Consider the following 16,061-nt stretch of genomic DNA (forward strand, 5'->3'; position numbering starts at 1 on the left):
ACTCGCAAGTAGTTGGCCTGAGCTTGCTAATAGTTTGCACACAGGTGTCGGAATTTACTGGCTCAGAAAATTGCTTCATGCTTCTCAGGCACAAAGATGGTGAGAAAAAAATAAAAGAGCTCTCTCCATTGCCTGTCTTTATTATGACTGCGTTTACTGGATGAGAACCTATGGGAAAGGCTTAATGTGACCTAATCTTTGGTTTCTCTAAGCTTCTTGGCTCTCCTTCTCTCATCAGACCTCCCTTCACTACGTAACCTTTGGAGATGAATCAGCAGCTTTCCCTGCAAAAGAAGAGTGTCTGAACTCGGTCTTTTCAGAAGCCAAAAGGAATGGATCAAGTAAGAAACTGACTGGGTTGCGGTCCTTGTTCTTATGAAATCAAGGCTGACACAGCATTTTAAATAGCAATCCGAGTTTCTTTCTGTCTTCTCCAGAAGGACAGTTTTGTGACATATATAAAAAGCCCAGCACTGTCCTCGGGGTACAAGCATGGAGAATCAGTGGTGTCTGAAAGGATTTTCTGCCATGTTTGGAGGTTCCACACCCTGCAGTGTCACTAATGACTGAGGAACTGAGTTCTAAATTTCACTTAATTTGAAGTTAAATGTCAATAGCCAGACATGGCTAGTGGCCTCTGTCCTGGACACCTCCACTCCTATCACAAAAGCATAAATGGGGCCAGAGCCCCTGTGCATGGTGGGTTTCTCTCAGAAGGGCGTATGGATTGGAAACCCAGGCGACCAGACCCCCACGGGGCCTGACTCCAGATGGTAAGCAAACCAGCGGGCACACCTGCCCTATCGGATTAGCAGGTTTGAGGGAGGAGTTGTCTCCAGCAGCAGGAGATGTGGTGGTGGGCATAGAGTCGCATGAGGAGTCTTATAAGAAAGGACACACAATGTAGACAGCATCAACACACCACCTCCTGGGCTGACCTCCAAATTCTTAGTTCACAGGGTTCGACCTGCGTGGGAGACCCCGACAGGTGACCTCGGTCACAAGCCAGCTGAAATTAGATTCCAAGAACTTAACTTTCTCCAGAAAGTCTTGCAACCCTTATGGCATCCCATCATGCATTTTGAACCATGACACTGCCCAGTGCGTCCTCACAGGAGTGGCAACGTCCTGTCACCTGCTTTTATCTGTATTTTTTCTCTCCTATGGTTCTCGGGTCACTTTGTCTTAATGGACGTGTTTTGATGTCATCCCCAATACTTTCTCTCCCTTCCCGATGACGTGACTAGTTGGCACCAGCTGAATACTGCAGAATCTCAAGTCCAGAGCGGACGGCTTTGGAATGGGCACACATGGGAGTTTTCAGATGGGACGGACTATTTGGGGGCCGACCTCCTCAACTCGGTAGCGCCCGTGTGCGGCGTTGGGAATCAGGACAGGGAGCCGCCTTGGGCGGGCTGTGATAGTCAGTCTCGTTTTGTGTTTTCCAGCTTCTGATGCTATCCAGGGTCTAGTCCACATTTCTTCAGCTCAGCAGTGTTTGCCAGCAGGAGGCCACTCTTCCTCTTCCAATAAACCCAAGGGAGCCTCTTTCGGTGCAATTTTTTCAGCTCTATACCACAAACGCTGGGCAGAGGTTTGAAAGTAGGGCTGGAAATGGGATGTACCCCCTTACCCTGGGAGCGGGTTTATGGTCTCTTTAGACGACAGCCTCTTGTGGTTTGTGGGGGTGTCGGAGGAGGTCCCGCATCTCCGCTGATCCGGCTCTAACGCTGGGTCTGCGCTCGCACTGATGTCCCCCTGAGCCTGTCCTCCCGAGATTTCCCTGACACCGCTTTCAACTTTCGTAGCTGTTTTTGGTGCCGTGACCTCAGAAACACACTTGCACGCCTCTCCCCAAACTTAGGAATTTCTCCTACATTTCCTACATCCCTGTATGATCATGACATGACTCATACATTACCATACTGATGGCCTTTTTTTTTTTTTAAATTAAATATTCTCTTAAAAACCCATTCTTTCGCCTGCCTTCAGCTCAGGTCATGGTCTCAGGGTCTTGGGATTGAGCCCTACATTGGGCTCCCTCTCCCTCTGCCTGCCTCTCTGCCTACTTGTGATATCTCTCTGTCAGATAAATAATTAAAATCTTTTAAAAAATTCTAAAAAAAAAAAAGCTTTAAAAAATCCATTCTTTCTGAAAGTGACGATGAAGAAGCATCTTTCCTGGTAGCTGGGGCTTTCACTGCTCATGGTGTCGGAGCCACAGTCTTTCCACTGTCCCCTGGTATCACCCATCTCCTCCCCCAGATGGGTGCGTGGCTTCACCATGATTTTGTATTCTTGGCTCATCTGCTGATGGAAGGAACTGTGATCCATCCCGTGTCCAGGTGGAAGTTTCTCTAGCGGAACCTGCACACCATGCCTTGTAGAGTTTCACCCCCCGCCCTGCACCTCCTCCCCTACCCGTTGTACGTTTCTCTGAAGCCGTGATACGCTGAAATACTTTATGTATTGACTTGTTCACTGTGTCAAGCATCCGTCTTCCCACACGAGAACGCAAACCCCGTGAGGAAAGATGATCCCGTTTGTTCCAGATATGATGTATCCTGGGCTTACGACAGGGCCTACCTGTGGGCAGGGGATACAGAACTCTGCGGTCAGTACCTGCTCTGCCCACATGTCCTGCCTTTGTTTTCACTCTTTGAAAAATGAGTAATTAGGCGGTGACAGTCACATGAACTAGTCATTGTGAGATTTTAGGCTTATAATCAGTGAACATTTTCCCGGACAAGGACAGACACCCTGGCGTGCTCTGGTCCGAGGCCCCTCGCCCACACTGACAATGCTGATGGGGGAGGGATAGTGAGGAAATGATACACAAGTAGCTTTTCCCTAACACCCCGGGAGAGCTGAATACATATGATTTATATTTAATGATTAAAGAGCTGCTGGCAGGCTGACAGCAGGACTTATTTCTATTAAAGATAGATTAGGGCAGCGATACTGCTGGGGCATTCAGACACCGGAAGGCAGAGCACCAGGGCCCCCGACCAGGCGCCCCCCTCCTTCCCCTGCTGACCTTCACCTGCTGACTCCCGGGCCGCCGCCCACAGGCAGGCGCTCACGGCCTCATAGGAGGCGCTCAGCCGCGTGGTGGGGTCCCTCTTGGGCTTGGGCGGAGGCTGTTTCCGTGGTGAGGGGAGGCAGCTGCCATCATCCAGGCTGGACACCGAGTGCAGAGAAGGAGACCGGGCGGACGGGCCAGCCAGGGCCTGGATCAGGCCGTCCACCGCCAGGGGGACCGGGACGGAGCTGTAGTGGCAATGCCTGGGTCCAGCCCTATCTTCGGCTCTGGGGGAAACAGAACACAAAGAGCACCCCAGCGGGGGGCCCAGATGCGTTATTGAGACGGTCCCAATGAACCCGCTCAAGCAGGCATAATCTGGCTTTTCGGTGAACGGTGAACGGACTTTCCCTGCCGCGGTCTGGGGATGCGTGTCTCGTGCTCTGGGGATGCGTGTCTCGTGCTCTGGGACCGGCCGCACCCAGGGAACGCTGCCCACCCTCCCCGCCCGCTCGCCGCCGCATGAGCACGGTGCGGACCATCACGGCGACTCTGAGAACCTCAGCCAACACAGCACTGCTTACAGACAGCCACGTTTTCTATCAGGCGCTCGCTGAATGAATTTTTCACACTCTGATTATTAAGCAAATAAAAAAACCAGAATTTCAATCTGAATGATAATTTCTGGGAAATCCGTCTTAATAGAGAGTTACCGATGCATCAAATGCGGGGAGTTCATCACCGTCTCCCATTGCCAAAGAGTATGCTCTTGACTTAACACCAGCAATGGTTTACGTTTCTCTCTCTCGCTCGCTCCCTTTTTCTCCTTGCCAGTGAAACTCCACGAGCAATTATTTAACGATGGGCGAATGATTATTTTTGTTCGGTTCCCCCATCGGTGTGCACAATGCCAAGCGAACCGCTGGTAGTCAATAAATAAATGGGAAAAGACTTCTTCACTTAATTTTATATCAGGCAAAATGAATACATAATCAAATGGGGAAATTGGGGTGGCTGTTGAGTTCCAGCAGCGAAAATAATAAATATTATTTGGGAAGTCAGATAAAATTAATAGTTATCTGGTTTAAAAAAAAGTCCCTTCTGGCTCCACACGTCAATGTAATCGTTTATCAGGGAGATGCTAGTGCGTTCATTGCACAAGGAGTCTCTGAGCGTTTGTGTTTGTAATTATAGCTTTGTGCGACAGCACACCAGCCGGGGTGGGGGAGCCACCACGAGGCAGAGCCAGACACCCGTGTGGAAGATGAACTAGCCGGAGATGAAAGCAGGGCACTCAGTGAATAATTTGTTTTCCCTGTAATGTTTAATTACAGTTTTCCGTACAAAGGGAAGTTTTTCAGTATTTAATCACGGAGATATTTGAAGCTAATTAGTGAGAGACACGTCGCCATTTCATCTTTAATAAAAAATCCTTTGACACAGGAAGCCGAGGCGAAGGGGAGTCATTTTCCGTGAGAAACGACCAGGGAATGCCAAGTTTCTACGGAAAAACAAACACCTGCCTGTCGTCGAGGGAGGACCCCGGTCCCTGCCCTCCTGAGAGGGGGGCCGAGAATCAGGGGTGTCCCCGTCCTTCAGGGAGAGGCAAGACCGGTAAGACGGAGAAGCACCAGGTCGCCTCCACACTCCTATCCCAAGCTCAGTGTCCAAAGCGAACTTGACAATGAAAAGTGTTTCCCCTGAATATTCCTGTTGGCAACGAAACTGACAAATTACTAAGGGAAATATAAGACCTAAAGAGCACCGATTCCACTTCTCTGTGTTCGGAGTGGCTTCTCCGTTGTTTGGCTCAGATTTCCAGAAGTTTCTATGAGTCACCTTATATATATATAATTCTTGTATAAAGATGTCAAGAACTGAGCTGTATATTTTTGCTAAGACAGAAATAGGAGCTCCCTTAAAACTGTGGCCTTGAGATGGTAAGCGATGCAGCATCGTAGGGGAAGTGATAACCGTTTCATACGGAGAGACTAGCAGAGGGCATCCATTGTGTGAAAAGAAAGCATGAGAAGGGACCCTTTTAGATTGCTCGGAGGTTTCAAAGAGCAAGTCACACACGCACATCCATGCTCATTCCCGTAACCACCGTCATATTCGACGGAACCCTGCATTAAGGACTACTGGGATTTTCTTGACTCCACTGGGTCAATGATAAAGGTAATTAAAGTTGCATATGATCTGCCTTTACCTTTTGGTTCTTTCCTCTGGCTTGTGTCTGGCCTCCACCTTTGCTTTATGGTAAGTAGCATTCATTTCATTCCGCAGCCGGTCATTTTCACGTGCGATGTCAGAAGCGTTCTGAATGACCAGGGCATCGTAGGTCTTCAACCCCATGTCTTCCGTAATCTGCAGGAAGCTGTTGATGGACGTGACCTCTTGCTGTCTGATGCTCCTTTTCTGAAGCAAGTGCTGGCGTGCTAGAAACCCTCGTACAACTTCCATAAAAAAAAACAAAACACAATCATGGGTCAGTGAGAGGAGCAGAAGCGAAACCCAGACACACAGAGAGTCCCAACACACGGATGCCTCGGTAGATGCATCTCACCCAGAACTGGGATTTACAAAACCTTCTCATCTCGTGTCTGGAAAGGGATGTGCATTCAGCAACGATAACACCTAAGAGGCGAAATCTGTAACATAAGGAATGAGGCATCCACACTTGTTTTTGAAACACAGGCTGGACATGATGGTCCAGATGAAAGAAAGAAGGTCAGTGGGGAGGAACCCGGTCTAAACCACAGAGAATTCTGCAGTGTGGCGGCAACTGGGCCACTTTAGGGGGCACTGCTCATCTCTCGTTATATCCGAGTAGAACAGAGACGGCTGAGGCTTCTGGAAGTCGTCTTCAAAAACAGGCACGTATTGTTAATAGGACTATGATTGAACTCCTAAAAAAAAAACGAGCAGTGCATTTAAGACTCTGGAAAGAGATTATGTGTGAATTGAGGACATCCTTACTGCTCTCCAGGGAAGGGGTGCTAGCTAGAAAAATGTGTTAGAATTAGGAGAAACAAATGAGTGAACACACTTTGAAATGGCTAATATGTCAGTAACAAATGGTAAGACTTGAAAACAGAAGTAACAATGCCCACCATTTACAGGCATTTCCATGTGTCGGGCTCTCTATCATTTCATTCCCACTTCATATGAAGGATGATTCATAAACCATTGTCTCCATTGTGCACCCAGAGAAAGAGAAGCTTAGTGGAGCTACGAAGGTTCCTCCATGGAAGCATCATCAATGGAGGGTAGAGCCAGGTTTCAAATCTCCGTGCTTATGCACCCAAACTCATTCCCTTTCCTCGGACCACCCAGATGCTGCTTCAGCTCCCCAGAGAGCAGGTCACCAACAGGGACGTCCCAGGGAAGCATATTGTCGTCAACATGAAGAAGAACTTTTAACGATGAGCAGAGTGCGCACACCGGTCGGGCCAGCTCCTGCGAGAGGGAGTCAGCGTGTCCGAGAGGGTCAACGGCCCCTTCTCCTGGGTGCCGTGAACAGGTGCAAATTTCCAGCCGCACCTTTTGAACTTAGGACGCCGCCCCTTCCAATGCCAAGTTTCTAAGGTCAGAAGGAGTTGCTAGAACTCTAAGAAGAACTAAAATCTCAGGGGAAAAAACTAATGTGTGTAGCAAAGACACGTTGTTTTGTTGTGGGGGGGAACGTCCTGTAAAACATTAAGTGCTTTAAACTATTCACTAATAGAAGAAAAAATGTGCGGCTTATCTAGAATATTCATTTTGATGCCTTTATTCGATTAGAAGGTGGAAAGCTGAATACAACTTTCCATAATTATGGCTCCAGAGGCAAATAATATGCAGACATCTAAAATGCTTAAGGCTCCCCCCCGCCCCGCCAATGGCAATACTAAATATTGAGTTACTTTGGAAGGCAGCTGTTATTAAGTTCACTGTGAAACAGTCATGCTGAACCCATGTAAAGGGGGAAAAGAATTCGCAGTGGAAGGTACGATCAGACTTCCAGGAATGAAAAATGCATCGTAAAAGGCAGAAGTGTCAACCATGCAGTGGCCTGAGAGAAAAGAGAAGAGCTCAAATGGGTCCATTTGCTCGCTCGTTCCTGTTACAGTAAAAAAAAAAACTGAGACATTGACTTTTGCAAGGGTGAAGGTGAGGGTATATTCAAGATGTTTAATCTTTCGGAATAAAGCGAAGATTAATGTGGCCACGGAGGACATTTTGTGACCCCGTGAGAGAAGAGTTATTCACCGCACAGACATTCACTGGGGGCCCCTCGTCCCACATCCGGGGACTCTGTCTTCTCACACTCACTACTGGCAGCCTTTAAAGATTCTTTAAACATGATATACCAACTGCTGAAACTTGCTTTCCTCAGTAAGAGGCAACTAGTAAAAATAAATTTGTCACAATTGATCGCCAATACTTGTTCTCTTTCAGACAAGTTAAAAGTTGGCTTTCCTGACGCTTCCAGCCAGGACCAAGTGAACATGTAGGGTCAGGAAGAAACTTCCATTAGGAGTCACTGAGTATTAAAATGCTTAAAGTTTAGGCTTTCTCCCCAACCCCACCGTGTACAAAGGAAGAACGACAACTCTTGAAAAACGGAAAATAACTCCGGATTGTATAAACGTTGAGTAAATTTCACACCAGTGAAAAGTACTGAAGGGATTGTTCCAAAAGCTATAAAAATAAAAATCAATAATTAATGCTTTGCATTTAAGAGCCTGTAGTTCTATAGATACTTTTACCTCCATTATTTCAATTATGCAATCTGAAATTATGGTTTTATTGTGATGCCACTTTTTTAAGACCTGTCTCAGTTTTTATCTTTCAACATGAAGGAATACCTAGAGTTCTGCTCATTTCTTCACTTTAAGGTCAGTAGGATCACCTGAATGTTTGCCGTTAAATCGGGGAGATGTTCCTAGCGAGCACCCCTGAGCGAAGAAGGGGTACGCGTTCTTCTCCTTGTATGGAAGGGAAAATTTCCAGAACTCGGGATCCCGTTCTGTGTGCGGACACCATGACAGTTAATGGGATTCTCCATTGGCTCCAGAGCTCAGGGGTGAGGGCACTGGTCTTGGCGATGGGGCCCCCATCCCAGCTCCAGCTGAGGCTGTAAGGGCAGACGCTGAATGTGGGGGGCGGCCCGAGACTCTGCATTTCTGACTGGCTCCCAGGTGGTGCTCACAGGGCACAGCAGGGGAGTGGCTGAGCCCATGCACAGAATTGCAATGGTGGCAGTGCAGACTGACCTGGGACCTCCGCCTCTCCTTCCGTGGATGAAGGACAAAGGGGCCAGACGCACATAAGCCAGAGAGGAGCAGGGGTTGCCTAGAGTTGGGGTGGACTGCCTCCATCCCCAAAGCTCCCTGCACCACTGCTGACCTCCAGGCTGCTGCAAGGAGCTTTGGCAGTCCAGGTGGAGAACCAGCCATGTGACCTTGGGGTCTGGAGGACATGGTGGACTGTGCCGGCGTCCTCTACTGTGTTTCTCGGGCACTAGATGTCCATGTTATGAAAGCGATGACGGCTTGGAGTCATTGAAAGGGGCTTATTTGAGAACACTGGGGGCAGAGGGCCAGAGGCTGGGGGAGAAGTCCAGGTGACTGTCTGCAGGAGAGGTCAGGCCACCGCTCAGGTGAGCAGCGCCCAGGCTCCTGCAGGTGTGCTCCCGCAGAGTCAAGGGCCGTCCTTGAACACCTGCAGCCACGTTAGAGAACCCCAAGGCCAGCCCACATGGGGGCCAGTCGGACGGAAGGGGCTGCCCTGTCCCCTCCCTGTTGCCAGCCCCAGGGGTGTGTAGACAGGGTGAGACCCACCCCCAGGCCCCCACCCCCACCCCCACAGGGCCTGCGGCGGCTAAGAGGGATAGTTTAACTTGGAAGGTAGTTCTGACTTCTGAGCATTTCTCGGACTGGGCCTGTACAATTCTGTGGAGATCGTTTGAAGCACCAGCATCTAGCAGGGTTTTTAACGATCAGAAATGACGGGACCCCCCTTGGAGATTTCACACAGGGGCTCCATGGACAGAGGCTTGAACAGAATCAAATCGATTTCTGCATCCCACGAGCTGTGCCTGTGTTTAACATTTCCGGAGCGGGGCACCTGGGTGGCTCAGTGGGTTAAGCCACTGCCCTCTGCTCGGGTCATGATCTCAGGGTCCTGGGATTGAGTCCCGCATCGGGCTCTCTGCTCAGCAGGGAGCCTGCTTCCCTCTCTCTCTCTGCCTGCCTCTCTGCCTACTTGTGATCTCTCTCTGTCAAATAAATAAATAAAATCTTTAAAAAACAAAACAAAACAAAACAAAAATTTCCGAGGGATCAGAGAGCTAAGCTCATTATAACAGGTTCCGCCAAAACTAGCCTGTATATCTCCTTCTTTTACCTTTCCTTAGATATCATTTATGATATCTAATATAATCAAATCATTAAGCAAATTAAAAATTAATGTTAGTAAGTGTATATATATTTTATGGGTAGCATAGTTAAGATTTTTTTTTTTTTTTAATGTGCCCATTTGCAATGGTCACTTAGGTTTTTGCAGGGGAAAAAATTCTGCATGGGATCTCTCCCAACATGAAAATGCTGTTGCTGTCTGCTATCAAAGATAATAGTCCGGTATTATTGTCTCTATAAAGGAAAGGGAAGAGTCAAGGATTTTCCCAAGGCACGTGGAAGGTTCCATAAAATCCCAGCGTACCAGTGATACTGATGAAAATGGCCTATATATGGTTCTTAGGGGCATCTCAGTGCCTCGTTGTGGTGGTGAGGGGCGGCAGTTCCCAGTGAAGATTCAAAGCTATGTCTTCCTGCCCTGTGCTTTCTGCTCAGATCAACAATTGTGAATATTTACAAGGTGGTGGCTGCGTAAATTATAAAAGACGAATGGTCCCTCTTCCAAACTGTGAGGGAGGTGCAACTTTGATATGAAATTTCAGGTGGAATGACTACCAGATACAGCGGGGGCCAAGCAGGCATCCGCTGATTGACAGGAAGGGCTGTCTCAGCTCCTGGGCCCTGCCTGCATGTGGTGTCATCACAATGACGGAGGGGCCCACCACGGAGTAGGTCCCACCGACATTTCAACTCGGGGATGCTCTACGAGACACTGTATTTCACAACTCAGACAGGTCCAGAAAGGTGAGGGCGTGATTGTTACCTTTTTGGCAGATGATAATTTTTCTCTGGAGCCGCAGGCACAGATCATTGAGCTGGTCGGCGTGCCAGTATTTTAGAAACACTTTTCGGACTCCCATCTAAAACACAAACAGCAGGAGACATTACTGCATGAAGATACCAACAATGGTGATGGGGGAATAGTCAGGCAAGAGATTTTTCCAGAAGAGGATTAGAAGAAACGCAGCTAACAATATTAATTTAGTACATTTTCCTTAATTTCTTTTCCAAACGCTACTACATCTACTTGCAACCCCAAAGGTTTTATTCTAATAAGTGTGCTCGCTGTGTGCTCACACTGTCATTAATGTTTGCAAATGCCCACACACGAGAGTTGTGGTGACCGTGCCACACCTGGCCAAGGAGAAACACAGGCCTTGACCCCACCGGGAGCAGAGACCATCCCCTTCTCCCTCTGTGATTCTTTTCTTTCCTCAACTCTAAGCAGGGAGGTTGAATCTATGAGAAAGAAAACGATAAAACAAAAAGACCCACAGACCCCATAAAGCAGACACACAAAATTGTGTCATTTCCATAATTTTTTCCCACTACATGTTATTATATGTTATTATACATCAAATGTTCATACGCCCACATTACAAAGCTGCAGCCCCAAAGTAAAAAGTCTTGACAAGGTCACCTATGAGCAAGAACCAGCTAGTAGATTCTGTAAATGACAACACAATAAGCATTTCTCTGCAGGATTTTAATTATTTTATTTTATCTTGTTTTATTTATTTATTTATTTATTTGTTTATTTATTTATTTATTTTTTCTGCAACATTTTTAAGAAGCGTGTTACCGAAGCAGCGTCCACAAAAGCTACGGTGGTGTGCAAGCCAGCCCGGGTACATGGCTGCGGAGGGAGACCGCGGCCAAAGGAAAGTCTTCAAGCCACAGAATGATAAACCACACCCATGCGTTTTCAAAATAATTTTCTTGGGTGTTGTGTGTATTGTCTAAGAATTCCCAGAGCTGGGGGTAGGTGTGAGGAATGCCCTTTGCCATGTAAATTCTCGCAGGCTTTGGGGGGAAGCATGCGTAAATAATCCCAGACAGCCTGGTAAATACTGACGGGAGGTGCGGGGGGAGCTCAGAGGTGAGGTTCTGCTAGATTAAGAAAATGTACTGCTCCGGCACCCCTCGTGACATGTTCATGATCATCTTCTTAGGGCTTGAGACAAATGCCACCACGATGAGAAGACTCACACGTGTGCTCCCGAGCATGCGATGGGTCGTTAAGATGCAAACACCCCCCGCTCCAGCCCACATCCCAATGACACCCGCAGCTTGTGCGTAGGCACACACTGTCAGGCACTGGAAGGGTTTATAGGTCAGACTTGTCTCCAGAATGCCTGGCCAGAGGAAGTTTATGAAGCTTTTTATTTGGAAACTGAGTTTATTCCAGACCTGTGTTGTCACACCCCATCTAGCTGTCACTAGCTGTCCCATCCATCTAGCTGCCCCCTTCGCCATGATCATCTGTCTTAATGAAACACACAGTTGTGCAAGAGACTGGGGCCTGAGTCTTCCGTGGTGGCGGTCAGGCCGCTGAGTCAGGTCAATGGGGCAAGTTCTCAACGACTGTCCTGTCTCAGAGGCTCCTGCTTGACTAGAGGCTGCTCTTTGCTTAGTTTTCTTGTAGTTCGCAGAGATCTGAGACACTCACCTGGGTGGGGGGCTACAGAGAGTTGTTACTTTTTCTCACTGTATTGTCATTCTCTCTCCCAAGTTATTTTCCATAATTCATAGTCTTTTTCTTCCCCCCTTCCCGACTGCTGACTTATTTTGGCAGCCAACAGGAAGAACAGTTGGTACTGTCTGTGAGCGCCGTGGAACAAATCTGTGAGACGGGCACCGGGAAGGAGGGAGCATGGCGTCTTTCTGTTCATCGCTATCGTATGCGACTCATTGTGGGAAACCGAATCGCAAAGGCAAAATGCATGCAAACCTGTGTCCCAAAATGCAAGTCCAGAAGAGTGACAGCCAGCAATATGACCCAATGGGTGGAGTCGATGATGATCGCTAGGGGAACTCAGCGGGGGTATGGGGGGGGGGGCGCTCAACATGGGGAAAAGACCCATGTATGGAATTAAGACAACTAGGTTCCAGTTCCACTCTCTTAATTAAATGGGGACCCTGGCTGGATGAGAAGGGAGTTGGACAGGACGACAAAGAGCTCCCAGAGTGACATTTCCAACAGCCATTCGAAACATGGAAGTAGGTAGATCTTGAGATGCTGGGGATGTGAGGGCAGATAATGTCCTCAAAGACAAGCTTCCTGCGGAAGATCAGCAGTGAGCAAAAATGATGAGTTACATCTAAGGACGGGGAATCGAGATGAGGTTAGGTAGGATTCACGAAAAAGCAAGTTATCTCAGCCATGTGGTCTTGAAGGATGGGCAGGGATTCTCCAGGGTGTCTAGGGTTCGATGGAGAAGATGAATGTGGGGCAGAAAAAGCAGCCTGTGAATAGCAAGGGGCAGAAAACCATGTTGGGGGCTAGTTGCACAAACAGTGATGAGGGAAGGGTCCACACATGTAACCGGTGGCCACATCGTGAAGAATACTCCAGGGAAACCTGGACAAAGTGGATTCCCTGGAAGATTGAAAGTGGATCCCAACTAAATTTCCTAAAAATGACTCCTGAAATTGTATTTGAAATTTATCAAGTTCCTTCTTAAAACCATCTGAAGAATGGGTTGCTGGACTTGGCTCTGGGAGGTACTTGGTGAAGTGAGACAATATCATGTCATCAACGATTTGGATCGGGAAGAACCTACCACTGCTGCCTGTGTGTTGGCCAACTCTTATTCATCCTTCATTACCGAGCTCAAGCCCCACTCCCATTATTAGATTTTTGAGAGCCGTTAATCCACTTCTAGTAGGCTTTGATGACTTTCACTTGTGTTCCCAGAACACCCTATGAATGATTCCTCATTTATTATATTGCATTGCACACTTGCCATTATGCATATACATTTACATCTCTCTTGGAGAATATGAAGATATATTCTTGAGCTTCACAAGTGGTGGGGATGTGGGGAGGGCGGATTCAGATTAGAAACAGAACATAAGGAATTGTGAAGTCCTCGTATAAGAAGATGAGTCATCGCGATGGATGATAATGTCTTCAAGGATGAAAATAAGTTATGACGGTCATTGAAAATATGAGCCGGACCCTAAGTCATTCAGCAAACCGGAGAGAAGTCATGGCAGCCCGTAGGTGATAGGACAAATAATGGGGGCGAGGAAAGAAAAGTGGGGTGAAGACGTAAGACAGAAGGCTGGGGAGCAATGAGTCAGCTAGCCCCACTCCCCCACTGAGACAAAGGAAGTGAGAAAAAGTGAAACCTCCTGACAGTATTTTCAGGAACGTCCACTTTCCAGTTCGCATATGGAGGCTAAATTAGAAGGGGCGTAAATATGGAGGCAGTAGGGTTTTTTCACAGCGTCTTAGAGATTTCACAGGACCCGAAGACACGTCTGAGTGCTTCACACAGCAGATCTGCTTGTCTTGCAGGAGGGATAAAAGGAGTCCTTCCTGAGATCCATGGATTGGGACAATGGCAAGGGAAGAGTTGGGTGGGAACGTGAGACATGGGACATTGGCGGGGGAGGGTGTGGTGCTAGACAGGAAGATGCTCCTCTGGGAGCCAGAGGGCTAGACCTGCTCCCCAGGCTCCTTCTGAGGCTCTGGTATGGTTGTGCCCAGGAAAATTCTCCAGAGGTAAAACCAAACGTTCTGTAATGAGGGAGGCTTCTGGGCTTCCATTTCAGCAGGAGGAAGGGGACAGAAGCCCACATCTACACAGGTATCCTGCTAAGGCACAGCCTCAGACTCCGTGGGCATGGCTGGGTATTGTGCCACCATCACCTTCAGATGGCCCCAAAATTCTTCATTTGGCTACTTGGGCGTACTTTGTGCTTACCCTGTGGGCCTACCCATTCATTCCTTCATTCCCTCTTTACACATACATACATTTTACCCTATAATTTATTTGTGGATTGGCAATTTTCGGAGATATTCATTGGAAACGTAAACATTTGTTTGACTTTGCTGGTCTTTTCGAGACATCATGTTTAGAGTAAATGCTTCTTCTTTCCTTGAAGAATGAAATTCACCATTTAGTAGTATTTTGGATTTCTTTGTCAGAAACTATTTTAAATAACACACTGTAGTCTTAAGTCCTCTGTTATCCCTCAGGCTAAGGATTACAGGGACATAAATCTAGGAATCTTATTTAACCAGGAAACCCAGACAAGATCACAAGGATTCTATATTTTTATTGTCTATTAATGATGTTGACCAGGAGAACAACATTGGCCATTTTAATTTCTTCTATAGAATGAATTCACATCAAGTTACTCCCATCATCTCTGCCTTGGTGTGCTATACCAAATCCAATAAATTAAGATTCACTTGGATGCAACCAAATGTTCCAGTCACCCACATTTTTTATTTTGGTTGCGTTCTCTTATAAAATGATGTTTCTCACGACCAGATAGAAGGAGAAGGAGGGGTTAAAACGTTCCCCTCCTGAGCCCTCTCCTTGTGCCCTCCCTAGAGGCAGAGTGTTCTGATCTGAGATTAAAATGTTAATGTCATTCCGACTCCTGTAAAAGTAAACCATCTGTGAATTATAGTCATTGCTATTTTTATTAGAAAACCATTAGGGGTTTTTTTTTTTTTTTTGAAGTGACAGATTTTAAAGGATTAAAAAAATTGTCATTGATGACTTCAAAAGCTTCAATTCCTGCTACAGTTTTGGGGGTCTTTCTGGGGTAGGGGGGCTGAGGGAGCACAGACAGCTGCTGGAGGGCACATGGATGGCACGTAGGTAAACCTGAGGCAGCTCTAGTTAGAGATCAAAGGGACCCGTGAAGACACTCTTCTCTCTTCTCTCCCTTTCCTCCTCACCGTCACTGAAGGCTGCCTCCGATCACAGAGGTGTAGACAAAGCGTGGGGGAGGCAAGCTTGCTGGCAGAGGTGGCCCTCCTGTGGAGCAGTAGAGGGACAGACACTCCAGGTTTCCATGGCAACCCAAGGATTCCCGCAGGAGGAGCCTACTACTGGCCTCGCCCTTTTAGGTACATCCCCCATTCACTGACTGGGAGACATGGGCAAAACTATCTTCAGAGTGATCTTTCTAAACATCAAACTCATATTACTTTCTTGCCTAACATGATTTAATAGTGGGCCATTTTCAGGATAACGTTCAAGCTCTTTGGAAATGTTTATTAGACTTTTTATACTATGGCTTTATTCAGTGCATTCATGACATATCTGTTCTCTAACTATATCATGTTGTTTGCTATTCCAAAAAGGAAGCTTACTTTTCTTCTCTGGCTGAACACGTGCTATATACCTTTCTCCTAATCACCTACTGGAGAAGCTCCTGTCCACCCTTTAAAACACAGATGGCTTGGTGAACTCTGAGTCTAGCGTGTACCTCAAAATAATGAATTCATTTTAATAGCATACTCACGTCGCTAACACACCTTGTATATACCTCCAGAATACCACTAGTTCCTGTTTTTTGTCATTATTTTTATACCCATCTGAATATTCAACTTCACTGTGAGATACAGTGGGCTAGGATGATGTCGGGCAAATACAAAGATCTTAAGTTACATCGTAACATCAAGGTGGAGAAGATGAAAGTAGATGGGACGCCAAAATGAAGAAAGCAGAATTTCAAGAATGATTTTACTGGACACGAGCTATAACATGAACTCAGATACTAAAAAATAATTCACTTTACATACATTTTAAAAAAGAAATGTTTAAACTCTTTGAACTTGGTCATTTTGCAAAAATGCATCTAATGAAAAGAGCAAGAAACAAAAATGCTAA

General features: G+C 46.9%; 1 protein-coding gene across 1 annotated transcript in view; it reads right to left on the reverse strand.

Moving 5' to 3' along the window:
* The window catches only part of MYO16 (myosin XVI), a 587,020-nt gene that overhangs the window by 67,168 nt on the left and 503,791 nt on the right, over positions 1 to 16,061 (reverse strand). Inside the window, exons 29-31 of the mRNA XM_032881053.1 lie at positions 10,187 to 10,283; positions 5,232 to 5,478; positions 3,038 to 3,309 (exon numbers count right to left, since the gene is read on the reverse strand). Coding sequence (XP_032736944.1) covers positions 3,038 to 3,309; positions 5,232 to 5,478; positions 10,187 to 10,283 — 616 coding nt within the window. The remainder of the gene's footprint in view (positions 1 to 3,037; positions 3,310 to 5,231; positions 5,479 to 10,186; positions 10,284 to 16,061) is intronic.

This window comes from Lontra canadensis, unplaced genomic scaffold (assembly GCF_010015895.1).
Source record: "Lontra canadensis isolate GAN:19392208 unplaced genomic scaffold, GSC_riverotter_1.0 scaffold73, whole genome shotgun sequence".
NCBI classification, from domain to species: domain Eukaryota; kingdom Metazoa; phylum Chordata; class Mammalia; order Carnivora; family Mustelidae; genus Lontra; species Lontra canadensis.